A 20,351-nucleotide genomic window follows, 5' to 3' on the forward strand; every position below is an offset into this window, starting at 1 on the left:
CTTAAAGGGTGCACACAAAATCTCACATGCTCTGAATCCTGGGGCAGAAGCAGTAATGTGAAAGGAGCCTGGGTCAGACCCACCTGCTGATCTTGGAGAGCATCCCAGAGAGGGAGGAGGCAACTGGAGCTCACCCTGGGGACATAGATACTACCAGCACTCATGTTTTGGGAAGTCCTCCTACTACATGACACTGGTGCTGGCAAATGCCATTTAGAAATCCTCCCTCTGGCTTGTTAGCCTCAGGACCCAGCCCTGCCCACTCCCACCAACCTGTAGACACCAGTACTGGGATGCCTCAGGCCAAGCATCTAGCTGGGCGGGGACACAGCCCCACTCACCAACAAGCAAGCTGAGACCACAGCCACCCCTGGATATGGCCCTATCAACCAGAGAGCCCAGGACTCAGCCTCACAGACCAGTGCACAGGCACTAGACCTGAGACCCTCTGAGCCCTGCAGCCAGAGACCCCAGGACCCAGCTCCACACCCACCAGTGGGCAGGCACCAACTTCAGGGTCGTCAGCCCTGAGCAAGCCAGTTCTAGCCTTGGGACCAGCAGCACCCACTAAGAGCAGACAGACAACCATAGCCCCACAGCCTGTCAACACAGCTCACCCACCAATAGACCAGCAGTAGTGCTACAACCAAATGGGCCCAGGCCCCAATTACCAGTAGGCCAACACCAGCTCTGGGAGCCCTGGACCCTGCAGCTAGACCCCAGGACTCAGCTCTGCCTACCAATGGGCCAGCACTAGCCCCAGGATCTGGCTGGGCAGGCACCAGCCCTAGGATCTCCTGGACCCTGACTCCAGTGAGCCAACACAAGCTTTGGGGGCCCCCGGGCTTCCATAGCCAGCCATCTCATGATCTGGCCCCACCAACTAGCAAACAGTAGCCTCCACACAAGGCAAAGCCTGGCAAGGAACCAGACTGAGGCCTAGCCACACCTACCAGACCATCCATCATAGTCAACGTCGCAACAGCAGGATGCGTGCAGCCACATGGGGGCACCCCTAGAGCACATAGCTCTGGTGACTAGAGAGGAGCACACTGCTTGGATGAATAGGATGTCTCCTATAAAAGGCCACTTCTCCAAGATCAGGAAACATAACCAACCTATCAGATACATAGAAATAAAGAGCAAGTTAGCAAAATGAGGTAACAGAGGAACATGTCTCAAATGAGGGAACAAGACACAATTCCAGAAGAAGCACTAACTGGAGTGGTAATGGACAATCTACCCAAGAAAAAGTTCAAGGTAATTGTAAAGATGATCAAAGAACTCAGAAGAAAAATGGATGAACATCAAAAAGTTAGGAGTTTTTAACAGAGTTAGAAAATATTAAGAACAACCAAATAGAGATGAAGAATACAATAAATGAAATAAAAAATAAACTGTGAGGAAATAATAGTAGATTAAATGATGCAGAGGAATGGATCAGTGAGCTGGAAGAAAGAGTAGTGAGAATCATTGAAGCTGAGAAGAAAAAAGATGAAAAGAAATGAGGACAGTTTCAGAGACCTCTAAAACAACATCAAGTATACTAACATTCACATTTTATAAGGGTTCCAGAAGGAAAAGAGAGAGAGAAAGAGGCAGAGAACATATTTGAAGATATAATAGCTGAAAACTTCCCTAACATAGGAAAGGAAACAGACGTAAGGAAACACAGAGCCCCGAACATGATCAATTCAAAGAGGCACACATCAAGACACATTATGTGCAGATTACAGGGTATACTATACATAGAAAATCCTAAAGATGCCACCAAAAAACTATTAAAACTTGTCAATGAACTTTACCCATAAAGTTGCATTTCTAACACTAACAACGAAATATTAGAAAGAAGAAGTAAGGAAACAATCCCATTTATGACTGCACCAAAACAACAAACTTACCTATAGGTAAAAGACCTATTCTTAGAAAACTATAAGACACTGATGAACAATACTGTTGACTGCAAAAATGGATGGAAAGGTTTACCATGTTCTTGGATTGGAAAAGATAATATTGTTAAAATGACCATACTATCCAAGGCAACATACAGATGCAATGCAACCTCTATCAAAATACTAATAGCATTTTCTACAGAACTAGAACGAATAATTTAAAAAGTTTGTATGGAAACATAAAGGACCCCAAATAGCCAAAACGAGATTGAGTCGGAAGAGCAGAGCTGGAGGTATCATGCTCCCCTGGCTTCAGACTATACTACAAAGTCACAATAATCAAAACAGTATGGTACTAGCAAAAAACAAACAAACAAACAAAAAACAAAAACCAGACACATAGATCAATGGAACAGAATAGAGAGCCCAGAAATAAACCCACACACTTATGGTCAATCACTCTATAACAGAGGAGGCAAGAATATACATTGGAGAAAAGATGGGTGTGTGTGTGCTCAGTCATTCAGTCATGTCCAACTCTTTGCGACCCCATGGACTGTAGCTTGTCAGGCTACTCTGTCCATGGAAATTTTCCAAGCAATAATGCTGGAGTGGGTTGCCATTTCCTACCTCAGGGAGAAAAGATCGTCTCTTCAATAAGGGGTGCTGGGGAAACTGGACAGCTATATGACAGGATAAAGTTAGAACATTCTCTAAGACCATATACAAAAATAATCTCAAAATGGATTAAAGATCTAAATGTAAGACAGGAAACCATAAAATTCCTAGCTAGACAAAAACATACAGAATACTCATTGACATAAATTGTAGCAATATTTTTTTGATATGTCTCCTCAGGAAAAGGAAACAAAACAATAAGTAAGCAAGTGGGACCAGTTAAATTTGAAAGTTCTTTGCACAGCAAAGGAAACCAGGGACAAAATGAAAATTCAGCCTACTGAATGAAAGAAAATGCAAAATCATATTTGTAAATGATTTGACCATATGGGATTAATATTCAAAAAATACAAATGACTCATACAGCTTAATATAAGTCAATCAAACAACCCAATTTTTAAAATAGCCAGAAGACCTGAATAGACATTTTACTAAAGAAGATGTAAAGATGGCCAACAGGCATGTAAAAGATGCTCAACATTGCTAATCATCAGGGAAATGCTAATCAAAACAGCAATGAGGACACTTTGCAAAATAGATTGAAATTAAAATCACAACTGAGAGCATGGGGCGTTACAATTTAGGGGCTTGAAGGGGTTTCGTAATCCTGAATCTGTGAAAGTCTGAGCTAGACTTATATACACTGAGATCTGTGCCTGGACAAATATGTTCAGTTAAAGCTAGTTCTAGTTAAGTTCACTTAATACTGTGCAACTGTTTTCCACAATGAAGGAAATTTAAATGTAGATGTAAAAAGAATTCCTGAATACAGTATGTAGAAAAAGTCTCTCCTTTGGCAGAGACACTTGCATTTTTCATTTTGTACCTTTCCAAATGTACTGAAGTTTTCTTTTTTTTTTTTTTAAAGAAATTTTTGTGGTTTTATTGTATCATGAGGCATTGAAACATCTGAACAAATCAATATCTGGGCGGTGAGGCAGCTGCTTTCTCCTTCACTTCTTTGGGTTACCAGAGCAACTTATCAGTAGATTTAAAAAAAAAAAAGACAACCTTTGGCATTACTTAAGCCTTTCCAACGCATGAGCCGGTACAACACAAACTTCTCCTGTCAGATGCAACTAGTCTAGCGTCCAAACATCATGCACAACACCTCGGTAGCAGCAGCGCACTGCGCCCGCGCCCGCGCCCACCGCGGCCCTGCTCCTGCTCCTTTGTGAATGACATTTGGATCATCTGGAGGAGTGTAAATAGTATCGGGAAGAGGAGGGAGGAGGAAACCGCATGAGTGCCTGGCTGGGAGGTCAGCCAAAGTTGTGCAGGGCAAGCCTGAACATGTCATTGGTACAAACCCAAGCATCGTTGATGTTCTTTAATAGGAACATCTGGTGGAACCCGATGATGGGGTCTCCATCGGCCTTGAGCTGGCCCACAACCTTGCTGATGATGCAGCTGTCTGGTGTGGGCTGATGGTCCTGCGCCGTGATGCTGTGCTGGATTTTCTGGAATGGAAGGCTAGAAAATTTCTCCACAATGGCAGCTTTCCCCTGGAATTGCTGTCCTTCCCACGTAAGGCATGACACATCAATAGAAATTGCGCCTAGTTGAGTTCTGTCATTATCAAATAACTGGTAGTAATGTTGAATGAAGCTGGATCCAATCTTCTCCCAAATTGGCTTGTCTCCCATTCTGGAGTGTCACCCGGCCTCGTTGAGACCCGAGGGGCTGGCACGATGGTGGCAGCGGCGGCCTGGACTGAAGTTTTCTAATCTCCCTCATGTGTTACTGAATATATTAACTGTGCACATTAAGGTGGTGCTAGTGGTAAAGAATCCGCCTGCCAATGCAGGAGACCTAAGAACCGAGTATTCAGTCCCTGGGTCCGGAATATCCCCTGGAGGAAGACATGACAACCCACTCCAGTATTCTTGCCTGGAGAGTCCCATGGACAGAGGAGCCTGGAGGACTACAGTGCAGAGGGTCGCAAAAAGTTGGACATGACTGAAATGACATAGCATGCATGCACATAGTTGATTTACAGTGTTAATTTCTGCTGTACACCAGAGTGATATGTGTGTGTATATATATATGTATACATATATATATATACATTTTTTTCACATTCTTTTCCATTTAGGTTATTACAAAATATTGAATATAGTTCCTTGTGCTATAGAGTAGGACCTTGTTGTTTATCTATCTTGCATATAGCAGTGTGTATCTGTTAATCCCAAGCTCCTAATTTATCCTTCCCCTGTTCCCCTTTGATAACATGGAAGTTATCATGTTTTATATGTCTGTGAGTCTGTTTCTGTTTTATAAATGAGTTAGTTTGTATCCTTTTTAAGCTTCCACATATGGGTGGTATTATATGATGTTTGTCTTTCTCTGGCTGACTTACTTGGCTTAGTATGATATTCTCTAGGTCCATCCATGTTGTTGCAAATGGCATTACTTCAATCTTTTTTTTACGGCTGAGTAATGTTCCACTGTGTAGACATACCACATCTTTCTCCATTCATCTGTTGATGGACATTTGGGTTGCTTCCATGTATTGTCTGTTGTGGATGGTGCTGCTGTGAATGGTGGGGTGCATGCGTCCTTTCAAATTAGAGTTTTCTTCTTTTCTAGATATATGCCCAAGAGTGGAATTGCTGGATCATACAAAAATTAACTCACAATGACTGGCAATATAAGACATGAAACTATAAAACTTGTAGAAGCGAATATAGGCAAAAATGCTCTGACATAAGTCATTTCAATATTTTCTTAGATCAGTCTCCTAAGATAAAAGAAATAAAAGCAAAAATAAAAATTTTAAAAAACAGCAATGAGATATACTGACAAACACAAATATCATATGATATCACTTATATGTGGAATCTAAAGAAATTATACAAATGAACTTATTTACAAAACAGAAGCAGTCTCAGACATAGAAAATAAACTTATGGTTACCAAAGGTGAATAGCAGGGGTTGAGAGAAAGTTAGGAATTTGGGACTAACATATACACACTAATGTATATAAAATATACAAAATAGGTAAACTACAAGGACCTACTTATAGAAAACTATATTCAATATCTTATAATAGTTTATAATGGAAAAGAAGCCAAAAGAATATATATATATATGTGTGTGTGTGTGTGTGTGTATAACTGAATCACTTTGTCATATACCTGAAAGTAACACAACACTGTAAATTAAATAAACTTCATCAAAAAACATTTAAAAAACCAATAAAATCACTACAGATGGTGACTGCAGCCATGAAATTAAAAGATGTTTGCTCCTTAGAAGGAAAAGTATGACAAACCTAGACAGTATATTAAAAAGCAGAGACACCACTTTGCCAAAAAAGGTCTGTATAGCCAAAGCTATGGCTTTTCCAGTAGTCATGTATGGATGTGAGAGTTGAACCAGAAAGAAGGCTGAGCACGAAAGAATTGGTACTTTCCAACTATGGTGCTGGAGAAGACTCTTGAGAGTCCCCTGGACTGCAAGGAGATCAAACCAGTCCATCCTAAAGGAAATCAACCCTGAATGTTCATTGGATGGACTGATGCTGAAGCTGAAGTTCCAATCCTTTGGCAACCTGATGCGAAGAGCCAACTCATTGGAAAAGACCTTGATTCTGGGAAAGATGGAAGGCAAAAGGAGAAGAGGGCAGCAGAGGATGAGATGGTTAGATAGCATCACTGACTTAATGGACACGAATTTGAACAAACTCTAGGGGATAGTGAAGGACAGGGGCACCTGACATGCTGCAGTCCATGGGGTTGCAAAGAGTCAGACATGACTTAGCAACTGAAAAACAAAGAATATATCACCTCATACCTGTCAGAATGGCTGTCATCAAAAAGAATAGAAATAGCAGATGTTGGCAAGGATACTGAGAAAAGGAAATAGTTGAACATTGTTGGTGGGAATGTAAATTGGTGAAACCACTATGAAAAACACTGAGGTTTCTCAAATAACTAAATATAGAACATGATCCATCAAATCCATTCCTGGGTATACATCCAAAGAAAACAATAACACTAATTTGAAAAGACATGTGCATTCCAATGTTCATAGGAGCATTATTTACAATACCCAAGAAATGGAAGCAACCTAAGTGTCCATCAACAGATGAATGGATAAAGAAGATGTGGTGTGTACACACATACACACGTACACACACACACACAAATAGAATACCACTCAGGTATAAGAAAAAGAATGAAATTTTGCCATTTGCAGCAACATGGATAGACCTGGAAGGTATTATTCTTAGTGAAAGAAGTCAGAGAAAAACAAATACTATATGCTATCACTTTTATGTGGAATCTAAAAATGAAAGCAAACTAGTGAATATAACACAAGAGACACAGACTCACAGATACAGAGAACAAGCTAGTGGTTACCAGTGGGGAGAGGGAAAGGATGAGGGGCAAGACGGGGTAGGGGATTAAGAGGTACAAACTTCTGTGTATAAAATAAGCAACAAGGATATATCGTAAAGCACAGGGAATATAGCCAATATTTAATAATAACTCTAAATGGGGTATAATCTATAAAATTTGTGAATCACTGCTGTACATGTGAAACTTTAATACTGTAACTCAACTATGCCTTAATTTAAAAATGGACCTCAAAAAATTTTTTTAAAGTATCAAATTAAAAAATGTTTTTTAAATGTCATTAAAGATAAAGGATTTAGCTGTTTCCATCTGCTTCCTTAAAGGAAACCCACCATTATTTTAGGTAACTTTAGACAGTTTTCATGGACCCTCGCAGGATTAATGACTCCAAGGGGGAAGAACAAATCTCCTGGGGATGCTGACTAAGAAAAGGGAAAACTGCTCAGAAAAGCAGGATAATAACCTCAGGAAGCCACGGAGGAAGAGCAAACCACGGTAAACACAGTTCTATTTTGCCTGGAGGTTGGCTGCAACATCAAGTTTTAGCAAAAGAAACTTCAAGTTGGGAATGAAAGGCTGTTCTCTGTTGGTTTGCAAAGTATAGAGATGAAGAGGTCTGGAAGCAAGGGAGAGAGGAATTAACATGCTCTGAGCACATTATTGTGTCAGGAACCTTACTTCTGGTATTTCATTCATTTTTACAATGCATTTATGAGGTACATGCTATGATTATTACAACTTTGGTGCTAAGTACACAGACTTAGGGGGGTGAAGTGACTCATGATGTTCCACATCTTAAAATTGTTAGAGCTGGCAAGACATGCAAACAACCTAAATGTTCATCAACAGATGAATGGATAAAAGAGATGTGATATATACACAATGGAATACTACTCAGTCATAAAAAAGAATGAAATAATACCATTTGTAGCAATGTGAATGGACCTAGATATTGTCATACTAAGCAAAGTAAGTCAGACTGAGAAAGACAAATAGCATATGATGTCAGTTATATGTGGAATCTAAAATATGACACAAATGAACCTGTCTATGAAATAGAAACAGACAGACTTAGAAAACGAACTTGGGGTTGCTTAGGGGGAGAGCATGTTGGGGAGCGATAGATTGAGAGTTTGGGAATAGCAGATGCAAATTATTATATATAGGATGGATAAATAACAAAGTCCTACTGTATAGCACAGTGAGCTATAATCAATATTCTGTAATAAGCCATAATGAAAAAGAAATGAAAAAGAATATATATGTGTATATATACATATATATATATACCCATATAACTGAATCACTTGCTATACAGCAGAAATTAATACAACATTATAAATCAGCTGTACTTCAATAAAATCTTTTTTTACAATTGTTAGAGCAAAGACTAGAACTCAGATCTGTGCAACTCCAGATATATTTCTCTTTCCCTATTCCCATGAATATTCCCATGAATAAATCCAAAACTCCTTGCCCATCCTAAACTTTCTCCTTTTATTCTGTTCTCTTTCTTGGTGAATGAGGGCCACTCATTCAAACCATTATCTGAGCCAGAAATTTGGATGTCATCTAGACTCCTCAACTCATCTCCTGTATCCAGGCTGACATCAAATGCTTCTAGTAATTCTACTTCATTAATGTCTTTTGTATCCATCCTTCCTGTCTCCACGATTCCCTATCAGGCTGGAATTTTGATGTTTGGGCACATGTTTTAGGACAGAGGTTGGCTATCTAAAATTGGAGCCACTGAACTTGAAATTATTACTACAATTCTACCTGGCATCTCCAACACTTAGAACATATTTCATTAAATATTAGATGAGCAAGGGAATGCACAAATTAGTGAGTTATCAGATGCTAATAGCCCCATTTTGAGTTTCTTAAACTCTTTATTGATTCTCTATCATCTTCAAGATAAAGCTCACACTTCATATATATATATTACTTGACCCAAATGATCTAGCTGCTGACTACCTCTGCTTCAACTTGAATTTAAGCTACTCCCCATCTTTCTGTCCACACTCCATTTTTTGCTCACAGTGACCTTTTTTTTTTTCTATGAAAGGACCATGTTCTCTCTTGCACATTGGTCTTCAATCTTTCTTTTGTATAACCACCATACAACCCCCTTCACCCTAGCTCCCACTCTTCACCTCCTTAGTTCCTACTCAGCAACTTAAATGGTATATTCTTTGGAAAGTTTTTCCTGATACCCCAAGCCCAAGTTTTTAGAGTTGACAGAACTAAGTCTGAGATGCTAAGTGACTTGCCCAAGTTCACACAGCTTGTAAGCAGCAGAGTCAAAATTTGCCTTGCTATATCAGACTCCAGATATATATCATTTATATCACTCCTCACAACAACTCTGGGAGATAAGGGGTTAAGTGACTGTCCCAAGATCACACACCTAAAGTGGGGCAGTTTCTGTAACCCCAAACCCAGGTACATTTTACTACACTAGAGCAATTCCATTCCATTCGTGTTAGAAGAGCTTTGCTTTATGAAGGGGAGGGGTATCTAGTTTGTTATTGACAAAACTACAAAAGATCCCTCCTCATTACAAATTGGAAAAAACAGCTCCTGGACAAATATCCCAAGCATAAATACCACTACCAATAAGTAGGCGATTCTTGGCTTGCTTATTTAGCTTGCATAGTGCTCAGTCCTGGCAACGCTTCCCCTCTGCGTCTTTCAGAAAATAAGGCCTGGTGGCCTTTATGATGGGCTCCCAGGGGGATGGAGTAAACTGACTCACTATATTCTCTCACTGAGAAGTCACTAGGTACCCACTGTGCTGGCCAGTACAGTCACTCAGCAATCAGGTAAATGTAAGACTTGAGATGTTTCAAATGTCTTATTTTGACTTTAGCTTCCAGAAACCATCAAAATAAAATGTACTTTTGGAAATTCACAAACAACAGCTGTTCTTCCCCTTCACTATGCTTTTACAAAGAGAGAACTGCAGCAAGCAGGGGGCATATCAGACAGAACTGTGTCAACTATGGTGACTGGATTATTGTTTTGAAAACTCTCTATCTAAACCTCATATAAGCAAACAGTTCAGGCTTAAAATGAGATCACTCTCCGAGGACACTCATTACTGCTACTGGTATGTGTGAGTATTAGGAGGGTTCCTAGTCAAGCAAGAAACCTGACCTTCTATTCTTTCTGAGAGCTCAAAAGCCCTAGCTTTGGTCTTCTCCTCCCTTTTTCTATCCAGAAAAGTCATAGTCCCCATGTTGAAGAGGCAAACTGAATTTATACTAAAATCTTCAATTATTTCTAAAATCACTACCTTATTCTGTTTATCCTCCTGTTTACCCAATCCCATCATCATTCTGGACTAAAGATGCTGTTGCTATTTAACAATGATCAGTTTTATCAAATACATTGACTAGAAAAGTAAAATGAGGTTTTTACTAAATACATTTTCTTTGTTGGATTAAACTTTAATTTAATTCCAGCAATTCTGGAATCCCATATCTATCCTGCATCCCCTAAACACTCTTGGAAATTCAGAAAGGAAAAGGTTGACTAATACTCTCAGTGTTCATCTATAAATATCAACACCCAGTATCTCAGATTACACATATGCAAAGAAACTTCAAAAAACCAGGACATTTCAGGGACCAGACACTCTTCCCAGTAATCTAATTGAAGGCATTAGCAAATTAAAAACAGGTCAATCACAAAAGGAGTCTGTCAACCACGCAATGAAAGGAGGAGGAATCAGTGAAGCTCAAGTTGGCAGCTCCTAGCCAGCACTGCCCAGGAGAGAGTGTTCCCTTGCTCGTATTGTAGAGTCGACTGTGCCCAGAACAGGGCCTGGAACATACTAGAACCTCAACAGTAATTCGTTAATGAAATGACTAAACGAATGAATAAGTGACTAAAAGGTGTCAATGACAGGGCCTTTGTGGAGATGGATTCATTATCAAGCCATCAAACTAGATCATAAATCCAGTTCCTTTAAATCTGACTCTTCTGTCCTTCAGCATCTTATGTAATCGATGAGAGGACCCTAGTGTTCCCAATCCTACCGTAAATGGTAACACTGGCTTCCTGATTTTAAAATATCATTGTCTGACTTCAGATTTTGTGGGGTGCTGACAAATCAGGCTCCTGAGGCTGTAGTTCAGGGCCAGCTCCTAGACACCAGCAAACTCATATAGATGATGCTACTAAGAGTGGAATAAAGGCTTCTGGATGTCAATTAGTCTAATCCAGGTGACCTTATTCTATATGATCATGTGTGCTTTTCATATTTCTACTACTGTACTTTCTGTAAAATTAACACTAATGCCCAAGATGCCATCACTACCCACCCCCCCCCCCGCCACCATTCAGCCAATTATTTTCTTAAATTTTATCTTGAAGAACAATTGTCCCTGGGACTGACCCATGCCTCTTGAGACTTCAGTCAACTTTTGTATCAAAAGCCCCTCCATGTGGCTATCCTTACCTGCTAATGGTTCTCATCACTATGGTTCCAAGCATTTTTTTCATCCTAGGATACTCATAAAAGATAACAGGTTTAGGTTGCTTTGTGAACTTTTCAATCAATTAAAAGATTCATGCCATGGTCTCCCTGAGCTCTAGGAATTGTTTTCTCATGTAGCTCCTCATCTATGGGCAAAGAAATAAGGATCTACCAGTTGGTTGGTAACAATTATCAAAGGCTCATTGTATGCCAAATTCTATGCCCTTTGAGGGCCATGGAAACTAACATGCAATGGCAATATTACAGGACTAGAGAACAACTGGGACTTCCTAGGTGGCTCAGTGGGTAAAGAACCCACAGGAGATGCAGATTTGATCCCTGGGTCAGAAAGATCCCCTGGAGTAGGAAATGGCAACCTGCTCCAGGATTCTTGCCCAGGAAATCCTATGGACAGAGGAGCCAGTGGGATGCAGTCCGTGGGGTCGCAAAGAGTCAGACATGGCTGACTGACTAAACAGCAACCACAGAGGGCTACCGACAGATGAGTCTTCAGATCCAGTTGTACATGGGCTCCTAGGAAGAGTCCTGGATTGAAGCCCCGGCTCTGCATTTCTGTGCTATGTAATCCTGCCCAAGACACTTAAGCTCCCTGAGCCCTTCTCTCTTAATTTGCAAAATTGGAAAAGATTCATCTTTTGCCTACTTTCACTCACAGGGTGCAATGGAGGATCAAATGAACTAATGGAGGTGAAATTGCTTTTTACATTTTAAAGTGGTATTCATTGAGGACCCACTACTACTGCTACCATCATCATCATCACCATCATTTTCATTATCAGCCTACTGTTGTTAAGGACAGAGATCCTGTTGGATGGCTGGAAGCTGGCTGAAGGCTCCATTTCCCTCAAGACAAAGCTGCCCGAGGGACTGCCGTTAGTGCTACTGCCACTCTCGGTAACGCCACGATCGCTACTTACAGAGGAGCCCGCCACAGAGCGAAGGGGATCAGATGTTGTGACACCCGGATTGCCGGGTATCAAATCTCTGCCATTATCTTCCCAAGGAACACAATGTGTTGCAGCTGGAAAGAGACGGTCTGACTTCAAGCCAAATCATGCTGGCTTCAAGTTGCTAGAACCAGCTCCTCGGAAGGTGAATTTTGTGACTGTGCCTCCCACCCCTCACCCCCATTTAATTGGATCTGTATTTGAACTGTACATTCAGAAAGGCCTTCTGTCACTTTTTGTCAAAGATTTCTCTTTGAGTTGCTTGAAGTATCTATTAAAAACTTAGCCTAAAGCAGTGTCTTTTGAATCCCCAGCTCCCTAATTCAGGTACCAGAGCACTGCAAGCATGCACCACCAGCCTGTAAATGGATAAACTACTCAAAAGACATTTTCCACCCCTTAAATATGGTTCCAAGAAAGAATAGGAAATGCCTCATACCTCTAATGGAAGCTATTTGCTACAAAAACAAATCATTCAGGTCCATGGAGCTAGAAATGCCTTTTGCAAATAAAAGTGAAAGGAAGAGACCGCCAAACAGCAGCTGAAACCATGCAACCATCACCCACAAAGCACATGATTCAAATAAAAATGAAATACTTATTTGAAAAATGGGTTACCCCCACACCCAACAGCAGTTGTCACGTAATGTATAAAAGAAAACAGTCAACATTTTGTAGGAATTTCAAAGAAAGGGAACTATTTGTTCCTTGTTAGTAGCTAATGTAAATATCAGAGCAAATAGCGGCTTTGATTCCAATAAAATTGTAGAACATTTCCAAATGCTCATACATAAATTCTGACACCAAAATGTACATCTCTTAAGATACTGGAAGATGAGCCCCAAATGATGTGCTTAATACATTTGTTCTTTCTTGAAGAGATGAGGTATAATTGTACGCAATCATCATGTAGCTAGGAATTATATGAAGAACCCTGAACTATAAGTACTAAATCAAACTAAATAGTCTCTTATCCTATTTTTCTCTTTTATACTTGTCATTACTTCCTGAAGTTCTCATTACAACTGCATAATTCTACTCCCCACCCCCCACCCCCTGAAACCCCACAGGTTTTCTTCAGAAAAGGAGGATAGCTTTCCCCTTCTCCTTTCCCTCAGAACCACAGCTTTCTCCCCACAAATATTCACGGGGTGAGACTCACAGACAAATTATTTCAATGAGCAATAACACCTTTTGGGGTAGGACAACTAAGTTATTACTGCTTTATTTATTTATTTTTTTTACAAATATTTAACATATCTTTAAGACTTGCTTTTGTTATCCCTTGAGAAAAGAGAACCTGTTCTAGAAGAAAGGTTAATGGGAAAGCATGAGCTACACTGTGAATATTAAAAACAGATTTCTTTTTTCCAAAGCTAAAAACCACAGTCCTCCTTCATTTGGTCCTAAAGAAGACATAATATTGCCAGCTAATGGGCTGTCCACAAATGACCATTATTGAATGAATAATAAAGGAATAATAGCAATGTGATTTCCACTTACATCAACCACAAAAATCTTCTGGGAATCATCCAAAAACTGCACTTTTAAATGTAGCATTCTCGGAGAGGCCGTTGGGCTGCGAGCAGGCTCAGAGTGCTGTGGGTGCTGTGACAGGAAGGGGGCTTTCTCAAGGAATTTCACTCTCAGCTGGAGGCAGTGCGCTCGGGTCCCCCCACCCCCACCCAGGCACCCCCACTCTCAGCAGGGCACACTTCTGTTTGCTTGAAGTGATGCACACCACAGGGCGTGTGTGCTGCTGCGTGCTGGTGATCAATAGCATCTGGACGATCTCCTCCTTGCTCAACGTCAAATCCAACTGGACTCTCTCTAGCCCTCTTAAACTCGCTTCCTTTCTTCAAAGAAAAATAAAAAGAAAGCCTTTGCAACCCCTGGAGATTTTCTTTATTTCACAAGAGCACGATTTGAAAACTCTAGATGTAGCTTCCATAAACTGAAAGTAGGTATTCTTAAAAGTGGAAAGATTAATTAGAGTTAGTCTCACATTGGACTAGAAATTTCATGGCTGAACTAGAAAACTTTATACATAACAATTGTAACTTTTGAATTTATGTGATTTAGAAATGGAAACTATGTAAAAAGGAATATATGGAAAAACTCACTTCCACTTCTGTCCCTTCTATTCTGTGCACCCATGATGTTCCTATCAGTGACCAATTTTATTAGTTTTTCTTGTTTTCATTTTGCCTTCAGTGTTTCTTTACGCAAATACTGCACAAGTAAATACAAATGTATTTCTCATACGTAGGTAGCATGCTATTGTTTTGTGCCTTCCTTTTCTTACTTCATATATCATTGTTGATTTCTCCTTAGCTGTGCTTGGAGAGCTTCCTGATTTTTTTTTTTACAGCTGTATGATTTTGCACAGTAGGTGAAACATAGTTTACTCAAATAGTCACCTAATGACATGGGTCATTTCAAACGTTTTGCTATTATAAATAAACAAGTTTGGAATGAATAATCTCATATGTATGCCACTTTATGTCATTTCTATCTGTAGGATAAATTTCCAGAAGTGGAATTGCTGGACAAAGGTAATGTATTGGTAATCTTTATAGCTACTTCTGTTTCTTTCCATAAGGGTTGTTATGATTTGATCTGTGTCCCCCAAAATTCAAGTGTTTAAGTCCTAACCCCCAGTTACTCAGAATGTGACTGTATTTGCAGATAGGGTTTATAAAAAGGTGATTAAGTTGAAATGAGGGCATTAGAATGGCTCTAATCCAATATGACTAGTGTCCTTGTAAGTAGAGGACATTAGAACACAGATACGGGGAAGACCCAGAGGAATTGGGTGGAGAGGGAGGTGGGAGGGGGGATCGGGATGGGGAATACGTGTAAATCTATGGCTGATTCATATCAATGTATGACAAAACCCACTGAAAAAATAAATAAATAAATAAAGGGGAAAAAAAAAAAGAAAAAAAAGAACACAGATACGTACAGAGGGAAGATCACGTGAAGACACAGGGAAGAGAAGATGGCCACTTACAAGACTAGGAGAGAGGTCTCAGAAGGAACCAACCCTTCTAGCACTTTGATCTCAGGTGTGTAGCCTCCAGAATTGTGAGAAAAATTAATTCAAATAAATTTCTGTTCTTATAAGCCACCCAGTGTCTAGTACTTTGTTATGGCAGAACTGCCAACTTAATTCAAGGGTTGTATCAATTTGCAGTCCCACCAACAATGTATGAGAGTTTCTATCTTCCCCAGGCTCACCAATGGAATGTGGTAGCAGACTTTTTTATTTATGCCAGGTTGATAAGCGAGAAAAAGAATCTCACTGTAGTTCTCAATTTGAATTTTTCGTATTGTGAGAAAAGTTGAGCAACTTTTCAGAGGTTTCAGGGTCATTTGGCATTCTTATTTTATATAAACTAACTTTCCACATAGTTCCACACACTTTTTGAAGAAAATATTGGTTATCATCCCTTTTCCTCAATCTCTAGGATCCAAATTTGCCCTTTGTGATATGAATTACAAATATTTTCCCCACTTATCCTTTATCTTTGCTATGGGGTACATGTGTGCTGTTGTTTACTATGAGAAATTTTTTTAAATTTTTGTTAAGTGAAATATGTGAATCAGTTTCTAAATGGCCTCTGGATTTGTCATAATTAGAAATGCCTGATTCACCTCAAGGTTTACTGTTAGTATTTTAATAGTTTCATTTTTTAAACTTAAATCTTTGATCTATTTAGATTTTATCTTGATATATGTATGAAGTATAGATCATATTTAATCATTTTGCAGATAGCTACTCAGTTGTCCTAATGCTATTGATTAGACATTTCATTTTTACCCTCCTTGATTTGAGAAGATATCTTTATCATATATTAATAATTTGCTATAGGCATTTGGGTCTGTTTCTGGATTTTTGTTTATTTCCATGTACTAATTTCACATCATTTTAATTTTTGAGGCTCTAGACTATGTTTTAATATCCAACAAGGCTGCTCTATACCTTATTGCTCTATATTTACAGAATTTTCCCTGCTATTCTTGCTTACTTATTTTTCTATATAAGCTTGTTCAGTTTCAGGAAAAGAATCAGGTTTTTTTATAGAGATGTGTTAAAGTTATTTATTTGTGGAAAACTTATATCTTTCTGATGGTGAGTCTTTTTATCCATGGGGTGTGTATGTCTATTTGTTCAGGTCTACTTTCATGCCCTTCTTTTCTAGAATGTTGTATTTAATATAAATTTTAAAATATACATAAAACCAAAGAGTTTGGTACAATAAACTCCCATACATTTATCATCCAGATTAATAACTGTTATGAGAGGAATTGTTTCATCCCCCAAACTCATACATTGAAGTCCTAACCCTTAGTACCTCAGAATGAGGCTGTATTTGGGGATAGGGCCTTTAAAGAAGAAAGTTCAAATGAAGCCTTTAGGATGGGCTCTAATCCAATCTGACTGGTCTTATATGAAAAGAAAATTTTTATACACAGGAGAGAGACCAGGGATACACACACACACACACACACATACGGGAAAAATCAGGCAAGGACATAGCGAGAGGGCAGTCACCTGCAAGCCAAGGATAGAGGCCTCAGAAGCCAAACCTGCCAACGCCTTGACCCTGGATTTTTAGCCTCCAGAATGGTGAGAAATTTCTGTTTACACCACATAGTATGGTATTTTGTTATGGCAAAACTGATACACATTTATCAGCAAATTGATACAAATACTACTAAGATTTTGCACTCTCTCTCTTTCCCCCCTTGCCTCTTTCTTTCTTGAACTACTTTAAAGCAAATATCATATCATTCCACTCCCTTAATGTCTGGTATTTATCACTTAAAATATGGAAAATTTCTCATATAACCCAAAGGCTATCACCACAACTAACAAAATTATCAAACACAGTCTTATTATCACATAATACCCAGTCCATACTCAATTTTCCCCATTGTTTCAGAAAGTTTTTGTTTTTTTTTATAGTTAGTTGGTTTGAATCAGCATCCAAACAAGTTCCACATATTGCATTTGGTTGTTATATCTATTAATTCTCTTTTACTCAATAACAATGTCCTTCCTCTGTTTTTATGCCTTAGATTCATTGAAGAAACTTGGTCAGTTGTCCTATGAAATGTCCCACGTTCTCTATTTGTCTGCTCGCTTCATCGGGCTGCCACCTAGCTTGTTATTGCACTCCTCATATTTCTTATAAATGAAACATAGCTATAAATGCTTGATAGGATCCACATTCTACTTTTTTGCTAAGAATTCTTCATAGTCAGTGCTGCATGCTTATATTACATCACATCAGGAGGCATAGGATGATTGTTTCTAGTGATACTAAGATTGATTAATGGGTTTAAGTAATGAACATCAAAGTGAGTATTTCTCATATAGGCTTTGTGTGTTTCTTATATATTCACTTCTAGGTATTTAAACTTCTTGGTTGCATTTTTAAAAATGGAGATTTTCTCTTCCATTGTATATCCTAATGCCTTTTGTATATATGAAGGTATTTTTATATATTAACTTTTTATCTTGCTAACATACTGAACTCTCTTAAATGTTTGTAGTATATTTGATTCTTGGATTATCAGGTTTAAGACAATTATATTATTTGTGAATAGAAATCATCTTCTCTCTTCATTTCTAATTCACATAACACTAATTTCTTTCTTTTGTCTACTTGGATGGCCAAACATCCAATGAAACATTAAATAATAGTGTCCAAAGTGGGCATCCTTTTTTTTTCTCCTGACATTAGTGGGAATGCTGCCAGGGTTTCCCCATTAAGTAAAACTCTGGCTTTTGAAGGAGATATTTTCTAGAGTATGTTTAAACCTGATTGGGCAAAAATCCCCAAACACCACCCTTTGTCTATACTGAACCAACTTATTCTATGTCACTAAACAGGCTGGTAAAATTAGACCAATGAAATGCTGTCATCTGATGGACAAGAGTGCATAGCTTTGATAATATTTTGATTGCTCACAGCAGTCTCCACAACAAGTCCAAGTGGAGAGTCAGCTGTGAAGCTGGTGGGAAAAGCACTAGCTCAGGAGGAGAAGGGGTCAACAGAGGATGAGATGGCTGGATGGCATCACCGACTCAATGGACATGAGTCTGAGCAAGCTCCAGGAGTTGGTGATGGACAGGGAAGCCTGGCGTGTTGCAGCCCATGGTGTCGCAAAGAGTCAGAAATGACTGAGTGATTGAACTGAACTGGTGGCCAAAGAATCTATTTAAAATCTTACAAGCAATGTGACCTAAGCCAGGGCACTTGAGCTCCCTGTGTCTTAGTTTCCTAACTTCTAAAGTAAGGTGACAATTCTAATTCATAGACTCGTTGTGAGAAAGAAAAGACCTAGATATGTGAAATCATATAATTCAGCACCTACCACACAGTAGGCACAGAATAAATGCTTGCTGAATTAATATTAAGGACATAAATATAAATTATTCACTTTTTGTTGAAGTTTAAAATGGTAAATCAAGAATGAGCGCTCTCTTTTCCTCTCTTTTTCCACCTAGACTTTATTCCTTCAGTTATTACTGGCAGAATGTTACTAATTGACTGCGATTCAAAACAGGAAACTGTCCTAAAGGAAATTTTCATATTCTACTTTAAAGTAAAAATCCAAAGTTGAGCTCACCCTTGGAAAAATTATCCTGGCTAGTCTGTTTTCACTTTAGTCCCTCCACACATGGGGAGGTGGAGAGGGAGAGCTGAGCGGGAGCAAAAAGAGATTGGGGGATGGAGTCCAGGATTGGTGAGCTAGGATGGAAAGAGTATACTAGATAGCTTTTACCATTACCATTTAAAAAGAAACCTAAATCAAAAATAAAAAGCACATCATTGTTTCTTCCTAAGATTATGAGTGATCTGTGATACAACTTGAAGGATAAGAGTTAAGAATTCTGCCCAAAATTCTGGCCCCAGTTCCTGGCATTTTATCATTAGTATCTTATTTCTTTGGGGTTGGTTAAAGACTGTTCTTTTTCAAAATTTCCTTATTTTCTCCCAGCTTTATTGAGATACAATTGACATATAACATTATGTAAGTCTAATGTATACTTGATTTGATACACTTATACATTGTGAAATGTTTACCTCAATAGGATTAGTTAACACTTCCATTACCTCACATGATTACCATTTCTTTTTTGTGATGAAAGCATTTAAGATCTACTCTCTTAGAAATTTTCAATCATATAATACAGTATTGTTAACTATAGTCACCACGCTGTAGATCCCCAGGACTTATTTATAAGTGAAAGTTTGCAACCTTTGACCAACACCTCCATCTCCTCCCCACCCAGCCACTTACAACCACCTTTCTATTTTGTTTCTGTGAGTTTGGCTTTTATAGATGCTACATATAAATGATATTATACAGTATTTGTCTTTCTCTGACTTATCTCACATAGCACAATGCCCTCAAGGTCCATCCATGTTGTTGCAAATGGCAGGATTTCCTTCTTTCTCATGGCTCAGTAATATTCCCTTGTGTATACACGCCTCACCTTCTTTATCCATTCATCTGTAGACTGACAGTAAGTAGGCTGACTGTATCTTGGTTATTGTGAATGATGCTGCAGTTAACACGGGAGTGCAGTATCTCTTTGAAGTCTTGATTTCATTTCTTTTGGATATGTACCCAGAAGTGAGATTACTGGCTCATATGGTAACTCTATTTTTAATTTTTTGAGGAACCTTCACACTGTTTTCCATAGTGGCTGCACTAATTTACATTTCCACCAATAGTGCACCAGGGCTCCCCTTTCTCCATATCCTTGCAAAAATTTATCTCTTGTCTTTTCTATAATAGCCATTCTAACAGGTATGAGGTAACATCTCATTGTGCTTGTGATTTGTATTTCCCTGATGACTAGCAATACTGAGCATCTTTTCATGTACCTGTTGACTATTTCTGTATCTTCTTTGGAGATATGTCTACTCAGTTCCTCTGCTCATTTTT

The 20,351-nt window shown here is 38.9% G+C and overlaps 2 protein-coding genes across 2 annotated transcripts in view; both read right to left on the reverse strand.

Annotated features, from left to right (window-relative positions):
- The window catches only part of FRMD7 (FERM domain containing 7), a 64,299-nt gene extending 50,167 nt beyond the window's left edge, over nucleotides 1-14,132 (reverse strand). Inside the window, exon 1 of the mRNA XM_043457675.1 lies at nucleotides 13,887-14,132. Coding sequence (XP_043313610.1) covers nucleotides 13,887-13,943 — 57 coding nt within the window. The 5' untranslated portion in view covers nucleotides 13,944-14,132. The remainder of the gene's footprint in view (nucleotides 1-13,886) is intronic.
- Nucleotides 3,768-4,274, reverse strand: LOC122434379 (nuclear transport factor 2-like). The gene has a single exon (XM_043457678.1). The coding sequence runs from the start codon at nucleotides 4,214-4,216 to the stop codon at nucleotides 3,833-3,835; it is 384 nt and encodes a 127-aa protein (XP_043313613.1). The 5' UTR covers nucleotides 4,217-4,274; the 3' UTR covers nucleotides 3,768-3,832.
- Nucleotides 14,133-20,351: the final 6,219 nt, after the last annotated feature.

Source organism: Cervus canadensis, chromosome X, assembly GCF_019320065.1.
Source record: "Cervus canadensis isolate Bull #8, Minnesota chromosome X, ASM1932006v1, whole genome shotgun sequence".
NCBI lineage: Eukaryota > Metazoa > Chordata > Mammalia > Artiodactyla > Cervidae > Cervus > Cervus canadensis.

What these genes read in the sequence shown, in the direction of transcription:
- LOC122434379 (XM_043457678.1), bottom strand. Translation starts at nt 4,216, where the DNA reads ATGGGAGACAAGCCAATTTGGGAGAAGATTGGATCCAGCTTCATTCAA.